Below are 18,539 nucleotides of genomic sequence, written 5' to 3'. Positions count from 1 at the left end.
TCAACCTAACTGACAAAAATAGACACCCACACAACAAACAAGGAGCATCACCACTAAACCAGACCTCCCAGCACTACATCAACCTGTCTTTTGAACACCTCCAGGGATGGGGCCTCAACCACCTCCCTGGGCAGCCCATTCCAATGCCTGAGAACCCTTTCAGTGAAAAAAATTTTCCTAATATCCAGCCTGAACCTCCCCTGGCGCAACTTGAGGCCATTTCCTCTTGTCCTGTCGCCTGTGACTTGAGAAAAGAGACCGACCCCCATCTCTCTACACCCTCCTTTCAGGGAGTTGTAGAGAGCAATAAGGTCTCCCCTCAGCCTCCTCTTCTCCAGGCTGAATAACCCCAGTTCCCTCAGCCTCTCCTCATAAGACTTATTCTCCAGACCCCTCACCATCTTTTTTAACTTAATAGGTGGAAAATTTACCCATAAACATTCCTTGAATTATCCCGATGTCCTGAAATATCCAGATTTTGTAAAAAGTTAGTCGAAGGATAAGCAGGTTTCCTCCTTGCGAAGCCAGAAGGCTTTTTGCTGGCACCTTCAGGAGAAAGGAGGGCTCCCTCCCTCCCGGCAGCCACGGCGGGTGATTCCCCACGGCACCGAGGAGTCGGTGCAGGTGGAGGAAGAAAAACGCACCCGCTGAAGGCAGGGACAAGCAGGAGCTCTCACCCCACATCGGCGAAGCCTTTGAGGGTCCCTCCTGTCCTTCCCCCCCCTCTTCTCTCCGCCACCGGCACCGCGAGATGCCAACAGGGCACGTCCCTGCGGCGGGCACCCTGCCCACGGGTTTTCCAGGCAAAGGCTGCTGACGTAGGTCTCCAACCTCCTGCCAGGCTCCACCAGTTATTAAAGCAAATGCTTGGAAGGCTCTGAAGTTTACTTTTCAATTATCTTCCACTCCCGCGGCTCCGCTGCGTCCGCGCTGGCTCTTCCAAAACTATCATTTGCTTTTTCACCTCTGCTCTGTCTGTCTTTTGCACCAGGAGCCTGCTGCTCTCTCTTGGTGTAAAGGTCCCTCAGGGTCCTTCCAAAGAGTGTTGCTTTATTTGTGACTGATGGTGGTTTCTGCAATTACCCCCCTCCTTGCACAAAGCCAGGATGGTCACTGGTGGGGGGACTGTCAGGAAGGAAAATGAGGCAAGAGAAACACAAAAGGCTCTCCTGATTGCAGAAAAAAACCCACAGAAGGCTGAAAACTCATACTTAAAGGAATGAAGCCGTGGCACACGTAGCACAAGAGGTGTGCAATGTGTGTGTGTGTACATGTGATGAACACAACACCCACTCTTCATCACCAGTGAGGTGAGGAGAAGTTCTGCTGTACATTGAGCAGGGCTCTTCCAGAGCCATTTCCTTGCAGAGCAGGGGCAGACACGTGTCACCAAGCACCTCTCCCGGCACCGAAAGGTGGATTCACACACTGAGATTTCTCACTCCTTTCCCCTTTTGCCATCAACCTCTTCAGGTTAGCGTCAAACAGGAGAGAAAATGAAAAAAAAGGACAGAAAAGACCGTGCAAACCAGCAGCAGAGAGTGAAAAACCAGCTGGAAAAAAAAGGAAAACCTAATTAAAACCTACCACCCTGTCACTGCTGCTGTCATGTTAAGTTAGAGATGAGTCAAGGCTCTCTGGTGTGGATGTGGAGAATTTTGAGTCCCTGGAGGACAGTCCCCAGAAAGGGACAGAGGGTCAGGGCAGCTCAGCCCGTCCCGGGGCTACGGGAGGGAAAGACCCTTCCCCTGCCAGGACCAGTTTGGCAGAAGAAGGAGCTTTGCTTTCACCACTTCGTGCAGCACAGACTCCTTTGGCTCCGCTGCCTTTTACTGCAAAACGACTGCCCATTTTTAGAGATCAGCCCCCCCAAAACTTTCCTCTGCCTCCTGCTGTGCTAACACAAGGGACACTGTCTCCTCTGCGCTCCCCAGGCTCTCTGTCTCTATGTCTCTTCTTATTCTTCATGCATCGCCAACATCCCTCTGGTGACTTTGCCTCCTTCAGGCCACGGACATTCCTTTCAGGACACCTCCAATCTCTGGCCAAACAGCAGAGAATCATAGAATGGTTTGGGTGGGAAGGGACCTTAAAGACCATCCAGTGCCACCCCCTGCCCTGGGCAGGGACACCTCCCACCACACCAGGTTGCTCCAAGCCCCCTCCAACCTGGCCTTGAACCCCTCCAGGGATGGGGCAGCCACAGCTTCTCTGGGCAACCTGGGCCAGGCTCTCACCACCCTCAGAGGGAAAAATTTCTTCCCCACATCTCATCTCCATCTCCCCTCTTTCAGTTTGAAACCCTTCCCCCTCGTCCTATGGCTCCCCTCCCTGATCCAGAGTCCCTCCCCATCTCTCCTGGAGCCCCTTGAGGGACTAGAAGGGACTCTAAGGTCTCCCCGGAGCCTTCTCTTCTCCAGGCTGAGCACCCCCAACTCGCTCATCCTGTCTTCATAGGAGCCCTCTGATCATCTTTTTGGCCCTCCACTGGACCGGCTCCAACAGGCTCATGTCCATCCTACCCAGCAAGTTCCATGTCCAGAGCAGTTGGCAGAGGCTTACCTGGTCCAGCTCACCTCCTGCTGCTGGGAAGGCAGCTCAGCTCCCTCCTCCTCCTCCTCACGGTCTTTTATCTACCATCAACCCACTCTGCACCTCCCAGGCGCCTCAATGTCCCACCACAGGGAGGGGAGGTCTCTGGTCCCCCAGCCCCAACCTGTGTGGAGAAGGTCGCTCTCTTCCTTGCATCTCCTGGGCACCAAGGACTAAGCCGGCGCAGCTCAGATGAGGCAAAAAGCCTCCACACCCCCACGCTACCTCTCATCACCCCAAGCTGCAAGCACCGACTTGCAAAATCTCCCTGGCACATGTGACTTTTCCCCCCCCCGGGCTGGTGTCAGAAGAGTGGTTTTAACCCTCTAGAGTTCCTCAAAAGCGTTTCCCCACTGGGCGCGGCCGTTGGGAGGAGATCCCACCACCGGTGTCATCCTCACCTTTCACAGGGTGGGGGTCCAGAGCTGGAGCAAGCTAAAGGTTGGGAAGAGCTGAAAAGCAGTGCAGACGGAAGGCTGTCCTCCTCCTCCTCTTCCTCCTCCTCCTCCTCCTCAATGTGCTGGGCAGGACTCAAGAAATCCCAAGGTTGCATCAGATGAGTTTCTGTGAATGTTATCAGGAACAGCCAAGCATCGACAACAGGGCTGGGGGAACCAGAAGAGGTGAAGGAACATCTCAAGGTTAAGAAAGGGTGACTGCATATTTAGCAAAAAAGTTGTGTTAAAGCACAGAGACACAGAGAGAACATCCGGGGGGGGGTGGGGAGGGGAGGAAGTGTAACCCGAGAGAGAGGGTGGAAGTTTCCTCTCCAGCTGCTGTGCTCCAAAGAAAAGCAGTGGGCTCGGAGACAGGGTCAGAGAGACCCCCCCAGAGCAGCTTCACCTGCTGGGGACACCATCCCTTTCATGCAGGGATGATGCCAAGAGGGACCACAGGAGAAAAGACTCCTTCACCTGGGAATCATGGTTTGATGGCTCACCGAAAGCTAGAGGATCCGTGAAGGCTGGGAGCTGAGTGAGTCGAGTGTCTCAGTGACTGCTAGAATTAGCAAATAGTTAAAAAAAAAAAAAAGGAGAAAAAAAAAGAAAAGGTTTCATTGCAGTTCTTGTGCTCACTTCCTGGAGAAAACGCCGTTCTTCTGGTGGAGGGATGGATTTCCACAGCCCTGCTGGCTGCAGACATGGCTGAGCAATGGGCTCATCACACCACGTGGCTGCGTGGGGAGCAGAGCTGCCTCCAAAACCACTTACCCACACGGGAGCTCGTTACGCTTGGAAAACTGGCAACTCCCATCGTCACGTCGTCCAGGTATTGAGAAAAATCAGATAAATCCTCTGGCTGGTGTCATTAGCTCCAGGCCCAGCTCAAACCCCCGCCCAAGATAGGGCCACGCAAAGCTCCGAGGTTCTTTTGCAAACCCTCCTCATCAAAAGTTTTGGCTTCTCTTCCTCCTCCTCCTCGCCCCTGCGAGGATCCTGACAGAGGGAGAACGCGGTGACCGGAGTGCTTCGAAAGAGCACTGTCAGCTCCCCGCCAAAAAAAACACCCCAGGCAAACCTCTTGGGGAGGAGAGGGGAGGAGGGGGCAATAAACTTGAAAGCAACGCTCATAATTACCCTGCTCATAATTACCCACAGCGCAGACACTGTACACCTCTCGTTTAGCAAGACGTGCGTGTACGGGCTGATCTTGGCACCAGCACCTCATCCCAGCAGCACCAGGAGAAAAGCCCTGCTCCTTTGGGAGGGGTGTTGGGGTGGGGGAAAAAAAAAAGGAAAAGAAAAAAGAAGAGAAAAAAGAAGAGAAAAAAGAAGAGAAAAAAGAAGAGAAAAAAGAAGAGAAAAAAGAAGAGAAAAAAGAAGAGAAAAAAAGAAGAGAAAAAAGAAGAGAAAAAAGAAGAGAAAAAAGAGAAAATTCCAAGTCTAAAGCAATCCCAGTTTTGCTGCTCTGAAGCAGCAGAAAAGGCCACACACTATTACAACTATTATTATTTTATTACACGCTATTATTATTATTATTATTATTATTACATGCTATTATATACACAAGCTGTGTGGCACCGTTGAGACACTGGAAGGAAGGGATGCCATCCAGAGGGACTGGAGAGGTGGGCTCGTGCAAACCTCATGAAGTTCAGCCAACCCAAGTGCAAGGTCCTGCACCTGGGACACGGCAATCCCAAGCACAAATACAGGTTGAACGGCTGGAGAGCAGCCCTGAGGAGAAGGACTTGGGGGTGCTGGTGGATGAGAAGCTCCACATGAGCCAGCAGTGTGCACGGGCAGCCCGGAAAGCCAACCCCATCCTGGGATGCATCAAGAGAAGCGTGGCCAGCAGGTCACAGGAGGTGATTCTGCCCCTCTGCTCTGCTCTTGTGAGATCCCACCTGGAGCTCTGTGTCCAGCTCTGGAGTCCTCAGCACAGGAAGGACATGGACCTGTTGGAACGGGTCCAGCAGAGGGCCACGAAGATGATCGGAGGGCTGGAGCACCTCTCCTATGAAGACAGGCTGAGAGAGTCAAGGTTGTCCAGCCTGGAGAAGAGAAGGCTCCAGGGAAACCTTAAAACGGCCTTCCACCCAACCACCTCCCTGGACTTGCAGCTCTTGTCCAAAGGAGATGATGATCTGCAGGTCAGGTTGTGAGGAGTCAAGGTGTCCCAGCACAACTCTTCCTGATGGTCATCAAGCCACATGCTCAGAAACCTTTGGCAGGTGGTAGTGTTCTGACCATCTTATTTTGGGCATGATTTTGATGGTTTTGTTAGGCAGGTGAGATCCTACCAGGTATCTTCTCAGTCCAAGCAGGTATCCTGTAGCCACAGGCACCACAAAATAGTCTATAAAATATTCAATAATTAATATATTCCAATAAGCACCACATTTTAGATTCCAGCTGGACAATAAGTTGCTATTGTATTCATTGTATTTGCACCTATGCCTTTATATCTGGGCTTCTGAAATGCAAAGACGTGTCTGTAACATTCCTGTCTCACCTCTTCCTGGCCCTACGATAACTTCAGCATTGAAAACTTAAGCCTCTTCCAGAGAACGGCAATTAACAGCGAATATGAAGTCAATCAGTAAACTAGAAAGAAAGAAATTTAGAGAGAGGCAAAAGCTCACAAGAAATTGGGAACTATTTGACTGTAAAACAGAAGGAGAACGCTGGCAGGATCCCAATGCAGACTGGAGGCGCTTCTGTTTCCTGGAGCCCAGCTGACACCCTCCGAACCTGGCCCCATTTAAGAAATTAAGGCCTTCCCAAAATTGCAATGAGAATGAATGAAATGAAAGTGAATGAAAACGCAGACTTCTCTGCTCCAGAAAGCATTGTCTCAGCGGTACCATCAGCTAGTGCCAAACGGCAGGGGATCTGGGGATTTGGTTTATGTAAACCAGAGTTAAGGTAGCTTGAGGTTCACCTCGAGCTTCACTCAATGGTATCCATAGATTTATCCATGATAAATCTATTTGCAAAGTCTCCCTGTCCTTCTGCCCCTGCTCTTTGCCTGTTTTCTGCTTCCTGCTCTTACCCCTCTGATAACTAAGTGCTGAGGTCCCACCACAGCCTGCTCACGAGGGACACTTTCACCTCACACCAGATGAGACCTCACCTTTCCCTCCAACATGGTGAAACCAGTCGCCAGGGCCAACAGTTATTTGGGGACCCAACGGCACAACCCCAGGATATGGAGACAGCAGGACTCCAAGGGCGATGCAAGCTCTGCAGCCCCTCAACATCCCTGGTAAAAAAGCAGTGAAAACCTAAATCTTTCCCATTTGAAATGAAGCTGGTTAGTTCTTCCAGCCTGACTTGACCGGGTGAAAAATCAAACTTCTGTCCTCCTTGAAACAGAGAGGTTTATTTAAAGACTTCTTCATTCTGTGGTGGAGACTCCAGACTAAATAAACCCCCATCATCATCATCACCCTGAGCCAGGAGTGCCAAACCCCCCCGGGGCCCTTCGGTGCCCCGTACAAAGAGCAATTTGTTCTCATCTCTTCCACACTCAGCGTCTGGACAGGACATGGAGACCTCACCACATTCCTGAGCAGAACAACTCTCTCTTTCTCTCACAGGACACTTGCACCAATAGGACTTCACTTCAAAAGCAAAACATTTGCCAAGTCTGGGGGGGTTTGCCCTCATCTTCCCAATTTCCGCAGCGCCGTACGGCCGGTGATGGATTGCTGGGGGTTTGTGTGTTTGATTTCACCTTTCTTAGTTCAGCCTCAAACTCCTCTTCGGGGAGTCTCATGCTATTGGTTTCAGATCATTTCTCCCATTTATCAAGATCCTTTTGAATTGCAATTCCCTCCTCTGTACCGCATGCATCTCTTCCCAGCTTGGTGCCCTGGGCATCTATTATAACCATAGCTCCTATTCCAGCACACAGCATTAATGAATATATTACAGGGAACCTGATTCCAGATAAAAATACACCTTCTGCTATTTCAAGTGTTTTTCCAGACTGACAGTACCCACTGGTGCCTCCTGGCCTTGGGGTCAACCCCATCTGCTGTCATGTTCTTAATATCATACCCCTCTACTTATCTTAATAACTTTTTTAAATGTATTTTAATATCATACCCCTCTGCTCTTGTGAGACCTCTCCTGGAACACTGTGTTCAGCTCTGAAGTCCTCAGCACAGGAAGGACATGGACCTGTTGGAACGGGTCCAGAGGAGGCCACGGAGATGCTGGGAGGGCTGGAGAACCTCTGCTGTGAAGCTGAGAGTTGTGGGGGTACAGCCTGGAGAAAAGAAGGCTCCGGGGAGACCTTAGAGCCACTTCCAGTCCCTCAAGGGGCTCCAGGAGAGATGGGGAGGGACTCTGGATCAGTGAGTGGAACCAAAGGATGAGGGGGAAGGGTTTTAAACTGAGAGGGGAGGTTTAAGTGAGGTATTAGGAAGAAATTCTTTGCTGTGAGGGTGGTGAGAGCCTGGCCCAGGTTGCCCAGAGAAGCTGTGGCTGCCCCATCCCTGGAGGGGTTCAAGGCCAGGTTGGAGGGGGTTTGGAGCAACCTGGTCTGGTGGGAGGTGTCTCTGCCCAGGGCAGGGGGTGGCACTGGATGGGCTTTAACATCCCTTCCAACCTAAACCATTCTGTAACTCTATGATTTCTGAGATCACTCTTCACCACTCCCACTGCTTTAAATACAGAGACAAATTCTCATTAGGCTGCTTTTTCCTAGTCTAATTCCCAAGACCACATTGTATCTCTATATTTATTCCATGACTTAGTACAGTTTTAGGTTTTTTTTTGTTTGTTTTGTTTTTTTTTTTGACAGGCTGATAACACCTCACTGTTCTCCCTCCTTCATTTGCAGGGATCTCCATCCAGCAGCAGTTTCTCCCTACCCAAGTCCCTGCACGCTGCAGCAGTGAGCAGCAGCCAACGCAGACACATCTCATTTTCTTTTGATGAAGCTGCATTTTCAGTGGGTAACTGTTCCATCAACATTTTTTTTCCCAGCGAGACTTAATTAGGAGAACAAAGTAGTTGAAAGCCTTGTCTCACCCTTCCCCTCTCTTCCTGCACAAAAATTCATCTTTCACAGACTCTGGGCTGGGTGATTTTTTTTTTTGTCAAACAGCTCAGCAAAGCTGACAGATTGACAGTCATTAAATATAAAAACTTTATTTCACAATATCCCTAAATTACGTGTTTCAAATGAAAAATGACACTTGCTTAAGGCATAAAATGTGGTTCTTGGTTGGTTTTTTTTTTTTTTCCCTTCTACTTCTGCCTTTTTCCTGTGAAGACTTAAAGTATTATTCTTTTTATTATGGTAATGCAAAGACCTCTTTCTTGCATCTCAAATTAAAAAAGGGAAAGCTTGTGATGTGCCTTGGATAATGATTCAGCTATTGATCCAGCAGATGCTTTATTAGATTATTTTGAAACAGCCGAATGTAATTTAATACCTATTTATTTTCTATGCCTATGCCAGTCCCAGATAAAATCTTTTCTGCATGAAATTAGGACTTTCTCCTTTCAACCTCTAAGAAAAATTACACTGTGCTCCTTTCTTGGATTAGTTTGAGGAACTTCTTCAACAAAACAGTTATCTTGAGGGTCCTTGATAGTGTTTTCTCTTAGTACTTTGAAGGATTTGAAGTATCCCATACCTCTGCTGGCATCAGTGGGTTCTAGGCTTGTCTTTCTTATTATGGATTAACGCAAGAACCAGTGATGTCAGGTAAAAGGGAAACAGATTCCAGGTGAGGAAAACAGGGACAAAGAGGAAAAATGAGCAGGTTTTATACAGAAGGGAAAGGAATGGCATTGTTTTTATGCAGTAACCTACAGAAGGGACTGTGTGAGGGTACACCAGATGGCAAGAGAACAGAAGAGTATTTAGGTGAGTTAAAATTAGGGTGTGTTTTTATAAGACCAAGCCTGTCTATTGCTGGGACACCCCATCTCACTGTTCATACCTCCCACGAGCTGCCTCACACCCCAGGAGCTGCTGCCTTTTCTGTGGGGTTACTTATTGCCAGCGAGCCCTGCTTGCTCTGGGGCTCAGGTGGGGAAAACAGCAGGAGCCCAAAGCCCCAGCTTCATCAAAGATCATCAGGAATCGTGTAGGGACATCACGAAAGCAGAATGAGGAATTTAAGGTTGCCAAATTTGGACTGGAATACCTTGAATGATTCATTTGTGTTACTGTCCAGCTGCAGCCTGTCTCCATGGGGCAGAGCAGGGAACGGCTCATCCATCTTCAGCAGTAGCCACGGCTCTGGGGAAATTCAGGGTCCTCTCTCACTGTTCTGAAACCATCCTGATCAACCTGCCAGGGGAATTTGTGATAAAGCACCAGCAGTCAAAAATGTTCTCCTCTTAACAGAAGCTCTCTCCAACTCCTGGAGTCCAGACAGAGGGGTGGGGGTGATTCCCCTCCTTCATACCTCTGTTTGGACTATGGAAAAGGAGGAAAGGGAAAAATGGCAAGGGGGGTGGATCTTTGGAGGAGAAAAATCACTTTCTCTGCAACAAACAGAAAAAAATCATTACACATTAAATATCACAGAAAATGCTCCTATAAAAATAATTAAATGATGATTGTTCCTATTGCACGACTCTCCCAGCAGCAGCACTGCCTTGCCCTCTGCCTGCAGCCCCTTCTGGGACCATCCCAGGTGGGAATGAGTGGGGAGGGAGGGACCCCCCCTGCAGACACCTCATCCCTCCTGACCATATGATTCATTTGTGTTACTGTCCAGCTGCAGCCTGTCTCCATGGGGCAGAGCAGGGAACGGCTCATCCATCTTCAGCAGTAGCCACGGCTCTGGGGAAATTCAGGGTCCTCTCTCACTGTTCTGAAACCATCCTGATCAACCTGCCAGGGGAATTTGTGATAAAGCACCAGCAGTCAAAAATGTTCTCCTCTTAACAGAAGCTCTCTCCAACTCCTGGAGTCCAGACAGAGGGGTGGGGGTGATTCCCCTCCTTCATACCTCTGTTTGGACTATGGAAAAGGAGGAAAGGGAAAAATGGCAAGGGGGGTGGATCTTTGGAGGAGAAAAATCACTTTCTCTGCAACAAACAGAAAAAAATCATTACACGTTAAATATCACAGAAAATGCTCCTATAAAAATAATTAAATGATGATTGTTCCTATTGCACGACTCTCCCAGCAGCAGCACTGCCTTGCCCTCTGCCTGCAGCCCCTTCTGGGACCATCCCAGGTGGGAATGAGTGGGGAGGGAGGGACCCCCCCTGCAGACACCTCATCCCTCCTGACCATCACTAGACCTTTCTTGCATGTTTTTAGATTTAATCACAACAAATACACAGGGAATCAAACCCCCGCAGACATTTCATCCCTCCTGACCATCACTAGACCTTTCTTGCATGTTTTTAGATTTAATCACAACAAATACACAGGGGATCAAACCTGTACTGGCTCTGAACGGACCAAAAAAAATACCCAGCACCATTACCCAGAGCAGAGGTGGTGGATCTGAGCAGGATGGGGGGGTTTGATTTCCCCTCTGCCCCCCTCCCAGAGGGGCTCTGAGCTCTCTGACCCCTGGCTGAAACAGGCAGCAGGAAGGAGACCCCAACCTTCAGAGCAAACAGTGTGAGCCAAGAGGGGAGAGAGCTCCATCAGCAGAGACTGGCCCTAAAAATTGAACTCTGGCTTCAAGCAGCACAGACGTGTGTCCCAGTTATGCTCCTACACCCCGACGACACTCACACCCGGGGGTTAAGAAGCCATTTGTCCATCTGTGGCTTGTCCAGATGACACACCTTCTTGGTGGCATTTTAAGAGCCCAATGTCCCACAAAAATCAAGTAGAAGCCACAGCTGATGAACAGGGATACGACCGGAGCCAAATAGCACGGTGTAACTCCTAACGTCTGCGTCGATCCCAGGAAAAAGTGCTTATTTCCAAGCAGTTTTCACTGGGAGAAATCCACAGCAGCAGCCACTCGTGGCTTGGTTTTGTTCCTGCAACATCAAAGGAAGCACTGACCCCTTCTTACCTCCACACAGCACCAGGAGTCCCCCCATCCCAGCAGTCAGCTGGTGTTTCCAGGCACAAGAGCTCAAATTCAGGGAATCACACAACGATAGATGTGCCCAAAGCAGGTTCTGGCCCTTTCTGTGCTACAAGTGTGGCTCATATACACAGGGTCACATCCACAAGGAATTATGGAGCTCAGCAGCAGAAGAATTCAGAGACATTTGTACCACCAGCTGGGGTAGGTTTCACTCTTACTAGTCAAACTTGCTGCAGAAAGTCTAGAAAAATCAGATTTCAGAGGCAAGAAGCCACGTGTCCAACTCCAAACCTTCCTCAGTAGAAAACTGTTCCCCGCAGAGTATTCTTCTGGCCCAGGCACGAAGGTCACAGGAGGTCTCCCTTTCCCAGAGCACCACAGTGGAAGGGGAGAGGATCTCAATTTGAAACAAAACATTTACATTGCCAACAAAGCCAGCCTTCCTGGAGAGCAGCCACTGGCAACACTCACTTCTGTGCAAAGTTAGAGAGTCTGGTAATTCTAAACAGTTGAGTTTCAGGGAAATATTACAGAAAATTTGATATTCTTACAACATAACATTCTAAAGGGAGCGTCTTCACACCACTTTTTGCCAGGAGGAAAGAATCAGGGAAGGGTGTTTTTTTTTCCTCCTGCCTCTTACTGCTCTAGAGAGCAAGGATAGAAAGTCCTCATTAACAAAGGGAAACTTAGGAACCAACACGAGAAAGTGGGGCGCACACTATGTTTTTTCCTGGACAGAGAAGCAGTCTGTTACCCATAAACAGGAGGAAATTGCTAATTGCCAAAAAAAATACCCAGCACCATTACCCAGAGCAGAGGTGGTGGATCTGAGCAGGATGGGGGGGTTTGATTTCCCCTCTGCCCCCCTCCCAGAGGGGCTCTGAGCTCTCTGACCCCTGGCTGAAACAGGCAGCAGGAAGGAGACCCCAACCTTCAGAGCAAACAGTGTGAGCCAAGAGGGGAGAGAGCTCCATCAGCAGAGACTGGCCCTAAAAATTGAACTCTGGCTTCAAGCAGCACAGACGTGTGTCCCAGTTATGCTCCTACACCCCGACGACACTCACACCCGGGGGTTAAGAAGCCATTTGTCCATCTGTGGCTTGTCCAGATGACACACCTTCTTGGTGGCATTTTAAGAGCCCAATGTCCCACAAAAATCAAGTAGAAGCCACAGCTGATGAACAGGGATACGACCGGAGCCAAATAGCACGGTGTAACTCCTAACGTCTGCGTCGATCCCAGGAAAAAGTGCTTATTTCCAAGCAGTTTTCACTGGGAGAAATCCACAGCAGCAGCCACTCGTGGCTTGGTTTTGTTCCTGCAACATCAAAGGAAGCACTGACCCCTTCTTACCTCCACACAGCACCAGGAGTCCCCCCATCCCAGCAGTCAGCTGGTGTTTCCAGGCACAAGAGCTCAAATTCAGGGAATCACACAACGATAGATGTGCCCAAAGCAGGTTCTGGCCCTTTCTGTGCTACAAGTGTGGCTCATATACACAGGGTCACATCCACAAGGAATTATGGAGCTCAGCAGCAGAAGAATTCAGAGACATTTGTACCACCAGCTGGGGTAGGTTTCACTCTTACTAGTCAAACTTGCTGCAGAAAGTCTAGAAAAATCAGATTTCAGAGGCAAGAAGCCACGTGTCCAACTCCAAACCTTCCTCAGTAGAAAACTGTTCCCCGCAGAGTATTCTTCTGGCCCAGGCACGAAGGTCACAGGAGGTCTCCCTTTCCCAGAGCACCACAGTGGAAGGGGAGAGGATCTCAATTTGAAACAAAACATTTACATTGCCAACAAAGCCAGCCTTCCTGGAGAGCAGCCACTGGCAACACTCACTTCTGTGCAAAGTTAGAGAGTCTGGTAATTCTAAACAGTTGAGTTTCAGGGAAATATTACAGAAAATTTGATATTCTTACAACATAACATTCTAAAGGGAGCGTCTTCACACCACTTTTTGCCAGGAGGAAAGAATCAGGGAAGGGTGTTTTTTTTTCCTCCTGCCTCTTACTGCTCTAGAGAGCAAGGATAGAAAGTCCTCATTAACAAAGGGAAACTTAGGAACCAACACGAGAAAGTGGGGCGCACACTATGTTTTTTCCTGGACAGAGAAGCAGTCTGTTACCCATAAACAGGAGGAAATTGCTAATTGCAGCCTGGGGCTAGGAGGACATCTATCAGGAGCATCATGCTGGAGCCTGAGCACCTGCTCTCAACAGGAAATGTTTCTTTTCCTAAGGACAGACTGGAATTAGCACGGCTGCAACCTTTTATGAGGCCACAGCACCTCTCATCATCAGACCAGGCTGATTTAAACTGCTTTGATCCCGTTCTCCTTGTACCGACCTGGCTTTTTCCCCAGCCTGGCACATTTGACTTTGCAAAAGAGGCTTTTGTTTCAATTTTACAACCAGTTTAATAGCTTGAATTCCTAAAGAGCTCCTTTCAGAACGACAGTACACCACCATAAAATATTCCAAGAGGAGACACCGTAGCTGTCTATGCTTTCATTGCCCCGTGTGACTGCAGGCAGGCACTCATTCCTGTGTTACAACCCCCACCCATCCCGCTTCCCTCCCTCCCCATCACACACTCCACAGGTCTGAGAGGCTTTTCCATGCTACACTGAGGCTGTGGGGAAATCAATACAGATGTTCTGTCTGAAAGAACAGCATCCATAAGGGGTTTTTTTTTTGCTTAGATTCCCCAACTGCTGATGAGGTACGAGCTCATTGCCATCTCTTTTCTGCAGAACGTCTTCAACTGAACTCAACAAAAAAGCAAAGCGACATTTAATATTCTGCTGGTGAGAGAGAGAGAGGAAGAAACCACTGAAACATGAAGCCTCTTGATGTATTCATGTGTACTTTTGATTAAAGAGCCAGAAAGTGATGCACAATCCCACCACACTTGTTTCACACCGTTCCTGGGTACAGCAGGATGCTGGAGGGAACAGCCTGACCTTGGAATAAACAAGCAGTGCAGTATTTGACTAAAGGAAGGATAATTACTGCACAGCGCCTGGCTATCAAACTATTCTAGTGATCTGGCAATGTTTTATTTCCCCTAATGGTCACAAGATCATTTGCTCCTGAAGGTTTTCAGAATGATCTGGCAGGTAAAGCATCAGACCAGAGCCAAGAGGAGGAGCTCTGTAATGGGTTTTTAACTCACCTGCTGCGACCTTCAGACATTTGCTGGATCTCTTACTCTTTCTTTTGTCAGTACTTGGTATTCACTCTTCAGAGTCCAGCCTCCCACACAACACAGTGAGACCTTTCAGCCCCCTCAGACAGAATTAGCAGGAACAAGAAGACTTGACTAGAGGCTTCGAAGTTAAATAAGTGTTTTTACTTTTCAAGTGTCATAGTGCCAGACTTGTAACTCAAGCTAAGAGCAGAATATACAGAGGATAGATTCAGTACAGAGAAACTCAAGCACCTGAAAAATCATCAGCCAGCACTGTACAGCCAGAGAATTCTTCTTACAAGGTTTAGCCCCCTGTACAAAGGTTAACACCACACTGAAAAATGCATTTTGGTCAACAAGAATACAGTTACACAGGTCTAACAATGACTGACACAGGCTTTCCACTTCAACCTGGCCAGCACCTCTCTCTCTGCTTCCTCCAGGAAAGCCCCTCACTGAATACTATCCAGATAAACAGGGAGCATGACTGTGCCAACTGGAATATATATTTAATAACTTAGCACAGATTTGAGACATGGGCATTTAACGTTTGAATAAGCTCTGAATCCGTGTGTCAAGAGAGAAACTAAGAGAACTCCAACAAGATACCAATGACTTACAACTCACTGAAATAATTTACCACATTTACAAGAAGAACAGTTAATTAAGGTATGGCTAAGAGCTGTACATTCCACCTGAAGCTCGGACGTTACTACCAGCATTCCCAGGATGCTCATTCCTTCTTCCCCTACTACCCGTTGATGCGGTAATTGACATGGATTTCGGGTTTGATGTCACACACTAGTGACAGCAGCTGGGAGAGGACCACCTCCCGGTTCTTCTGGAAGTTCTGCTGGATCACACTCATCTTCTCCTGGGTCTCTTTCTCGACTTCAGTGGTGCAGCTGCCATGAGATCCAAGCGCCTAGGAACAGTGAAGGGAAGAGAAAGCTCACACGTGAGCAGTTTGACGCAGAGAACACTCTGCCCAGCTCTGTATTTTGTTCTTCTGGAGTGTCTCACTGCATCTCAACCATTACTCTTTGCTGAGGGAGGAACTGCACTATAAATATTAAATAGTGCTGTTGGATTCTCTGCTCAGATTTCCCACTAAACTTGCCCAAGTTTGTATTTCACCCCCAAGCCATGCCTTTTATCCTCTCTTATTCATTATCTATCACTTTAGAGCGTAGACTTCACAATCTACCAATTTAGAGCACAGAGCAAAGAATGACTGACATAAAAGGTGCTGCTCTACTGGTGACTGGAATCTGGAACCCCTGGGCACTACTGTACTAAATAGTGTAAGAGAAGTTGTATTCATGATTTAGTTTAAGTGCAGCCTTCAGATCATCCCTTCTACCTTTGAACAATCTTTATAAAAATCTCTGCCTTCCTCAAAGGGCTGTGGGCCATGCAATGTGCACAGCTAGGAGTTTCTCACATTTTATAATGCCATTCTTGCCCCAGAAGCAACCTGGAATTGCCTGGTACCACATACCTAGTGAACCAAGCTAACAAGTGGTTGTAAAAATATTAACCTAGACCTACTGACATGCAGCAGAACAGAGGAGGTGGTATTTTGCTAGCAGACCATAGATAGAGGGGAGGGTTGCCAGGTCATTTTCTGAACGTTTCAGAACTGACAGGGCCATTCAGGCACTGGAAACATCCTGACTATGCTACAGCCCTCGGCAGGTGAAGGGTCCCAGTTGTGCACATTTTAGGAATTTCTCCCCTTGCTCAGAAGGAGCACACATCCCTTGGGATGGAGCAGACAAGACCTCTGAGCAGAACACAGGCCTTACAACCGCTTCAGCAAGAGCACAGCATCTACAAGGCAAGCGGTTCCTACGTTAGCATCGCAGAAACCAGCTTGTCACAGGAGGAATGAGCTTGGTCTGGTTTTGACACTGCTACATACTGGTCGAGAGGCCACCACCCATCAGGGCACCAGACAGTACACGAGCTTATTAAGCTAATTCGCTGCCGGTCAATAGTTCTGGCTGTTGAGATGCAATACACCATGTTCTGATTCACTTCCACTTTTTTTTTCCCCCCCATGACACGTGGCTGTGCATCAGAGGAAGGCAGTTAGGGAAGTACTCCTCTGGCAACACGTCCCACCCCGAGGGCTGCTCTCAGGGCAAGTAATCCCAAACACAAGGCTAAGGCTCTGGGCAGGTAACAGGGAACGATCTAGAAAACAAACCGCTGCTTCCTTGGCTTTGAACTCCTTCTCCCTCTGCAGGCGGTACTGCTCAATCTCTGCCTGGGCTTCTTCTTTGGCCTGCTTCAGCCTCCGATTCTTCCCTGTTTCCAAAGGACAGACCAAATGAAATAAAGAATTACTGACAGCAAATTTCCTCACGCCCCTCCAGCTGCCCGACGCCCAACAATCACTGGAGCATTTGCTATTGCAGCAGCTCCTTCTGCAGCAGGCATCATCAGCGGGGCATCACACACCCTCACAGCCCCTTCAGCTTTGCCACATTAGCCAACCTCAGGAGCACGAGGTTGCCCTGTGTGCCCCCAAACCATCACCAAGCTCACCCCGCAGTGAGCTTCCACCAGTGAGAAACAGAGAGGTTCTCTGAGCCAGCAGATGCAAGAGGCAACCTGCAGGTCTGTGCTCATGTGCAACACCCCTGAGTGATCCCAAGGAATACAGCAGAAAGAACATTAAGTCTTAGTTTTGTCTCGGGCAAATTGTGCAAGTGATAGAAAAACTGGCTACTGTTTTAACTTCCCCTCCTGGACTTTCCAGCACACCCTCCCCTCCACGGTTATCATCGTTAGACAGCCCCTTCAGCTTTGCCACATTAGCCAACCTCAGGAGCACGAGGTTGCCCTGTGTGCCCCCAAACCATCACCAAGCTCACCCCGCAGTGAGCTTCCACCAGTGAGAAACAGAGAGGTTCTCTGAGCCAGCAGATGCAAGAGGCAACCTGCAGGTCTGGCTTTGCTCATGTGCAACACCCCTGAGTAATCCCAAGGAATACAGCAGAAAGAACATTAAGTCTTAGTTTTGTCTCGGGCAAATTGTGCAAGTGATAGAAAAACTGGCTACTGTTTTAACTTCCCCTCCTGGACTTTCCAGCACACCCTCCCCTCCACGGTTATCATCGTTAGAGTGAGCTCCAACACTCTACTTCTTGCAAAACTACCAGGGGGTAGAACCACAACACAGTGTGGCTTCATTTAAAAAATAAGTGCAGGTCTGGCTTTGCTCATGTGCAACACCCCTGAGTAATCCCAAGGAATACAGCAGAAAGAACATTAAGTCTTAGTTTTGTCTCGGGCAAATTGTGCAAGTGATAGAAAAACTGGCTACTGTTTTAACTTCCCCTCCTGGACTTTCCAGCACACCCTCCCCTCCACGGTTATCATCGTTAGAGTGAGCTCCAACACTCCTTGCAAAACTGCAAGTGGGTAGAACCACAACACAGTGTGGCTTCATTTAAAAAAAATAAATAAATAAACATGCTTAAAGCAGGAAAAACTCCTAAAATGTCTAAAGGTGGGGATCTTTCTACGCTGAATTTATCTCATTTAACAGGAAAAGCTGTTAGATCCCCAAAGGGCAGTGCTCTCAACTCTATAAAATATCTAATCATCAACCGGGTAATACACTGTTTTCATAAAGTAGAAAAAAATTTTCATAGAATCATAGAATGGTTAGAGTTGGAAGGGACCTTAAAGATCATCGAGTTACAACCCCCCTGCCCTGGGCTGGGACACCTCCCACCAGACCGGGTTGCTCAAAGCCCCATCCAGCCTGGTCTTGTGTTTTAATTTAATTTAAAGGTAGGAAAGAGGCAGATAAGCACAAGCATCCCCCAACCGAAGAGCCCGCTGCCATAAAGGCCAGGGTTCTGACGGTGGTCTCCGAGGGAGTAACCCCACCGGGTCTGGCATCACTAAGCTCCTCCAAGAGCTGGAAACACACCTCCCCGCTGCTTCCAGGGTGCACCCCACTTCCCTTTCCACACACAGGAGAGAAGCCTGGAGGCGCAGAGCAACGCTGCAGCCCCGCTACACTCACCTCCGCCCCTCACGGCCCCTCAGGCAGGCAGGACCCCCAGCCCCGACCCAGGGGCACGGAAAGGGGGGGGTATCCCCCCTTTCACGGCGGCCCGCTCCTCAGATGGCGACCCTCGGCCTATTCCTCGCAGCCCAGGGGCACCTCAGCGCTCAGAAGCTTCCCCCCCCACCATCCCCTGAGGCGACAAGGCCTGAGGCGGCGGGGGGGCCAGGCCGGACTCCCCCCCCCCGCCGC

At 48.9% G+C, this 18,539-nt stretch overlaps 1 protein-coding gene across 1 annotated transcript; it reads right to left on the bottom strand.

The window, feature by feature from the left end:
• Window positions 1–14,400: 14,400 nt before the first annotated feature.
• On the bottom strand, window positions 14,401–17,053 carry LOC106893959 (V-type proton ATPase subunit G 1-like). The gene is made up of 3 exons (XM_014952321.1): window positions 16,998–17,053; window positions 16,473–16,641; window positions 14,401–15,185 (listed from the first exon to the last, which is right to left on the bottom strand). The coding sequence occupies exons 1-3, from the start codon at window positions 17,051–17,053 to the stop codon at window positions 15,012–15,014; spliced, it is 399 nt and encodes a 132-aa protein (XP_014807807.1). The 3' UTR covers window positions 14,401–15,011.
• Between the last annotated feature and the right edge of the window lie 1,486 nt (window positions 17,054–18,539).

Source organism: Calidris pugnax, unplaced genomic scaffold (assembly GCF_001431845.1).
Source record: "Calidris pugnax isolate Ruff unplaced genomic scaffold, ASM143184v1 scaffold135, whole genome shotgun sequence".
NCBI lineage: Eukaryota > Metazoa > Chordata > Aves > Charadriiformes > Scolopacidae > Calidris > Calidris pugnax.
The sequence above is the reverse complement of the archived record's forward strand: the minus strand, read 5'-3'. Positions and strand labels throughout refer to the sequence as shown.

Excerpts from the sequence above, each read along its gene's own strand:
- LOC106893959 (XM_014952321.1), bottom strand. The coding sequence starts at position 17,053 with ATGATAACCGTGGAGGGGAGGGTGTGCTGGAAAGTCCAGGAGGGGAAG. Across the intron at positions 16,642-16,997 it reads CAGGAGGGGAAGTTAAAACA|CTGGAGGGGCGTGAGGAAAT; the intron begins GTAGCCAGTTTT and ends GGCGTCGGGCAG. Across the intron at positions 15,186-16,472 it reads TCAAAGCCAAGGAAGCAGCG|GCGCTTGGATCTCATGGCAG; the intron begins GTTTGTTTTCTA and ends CACTGTTCCTAG.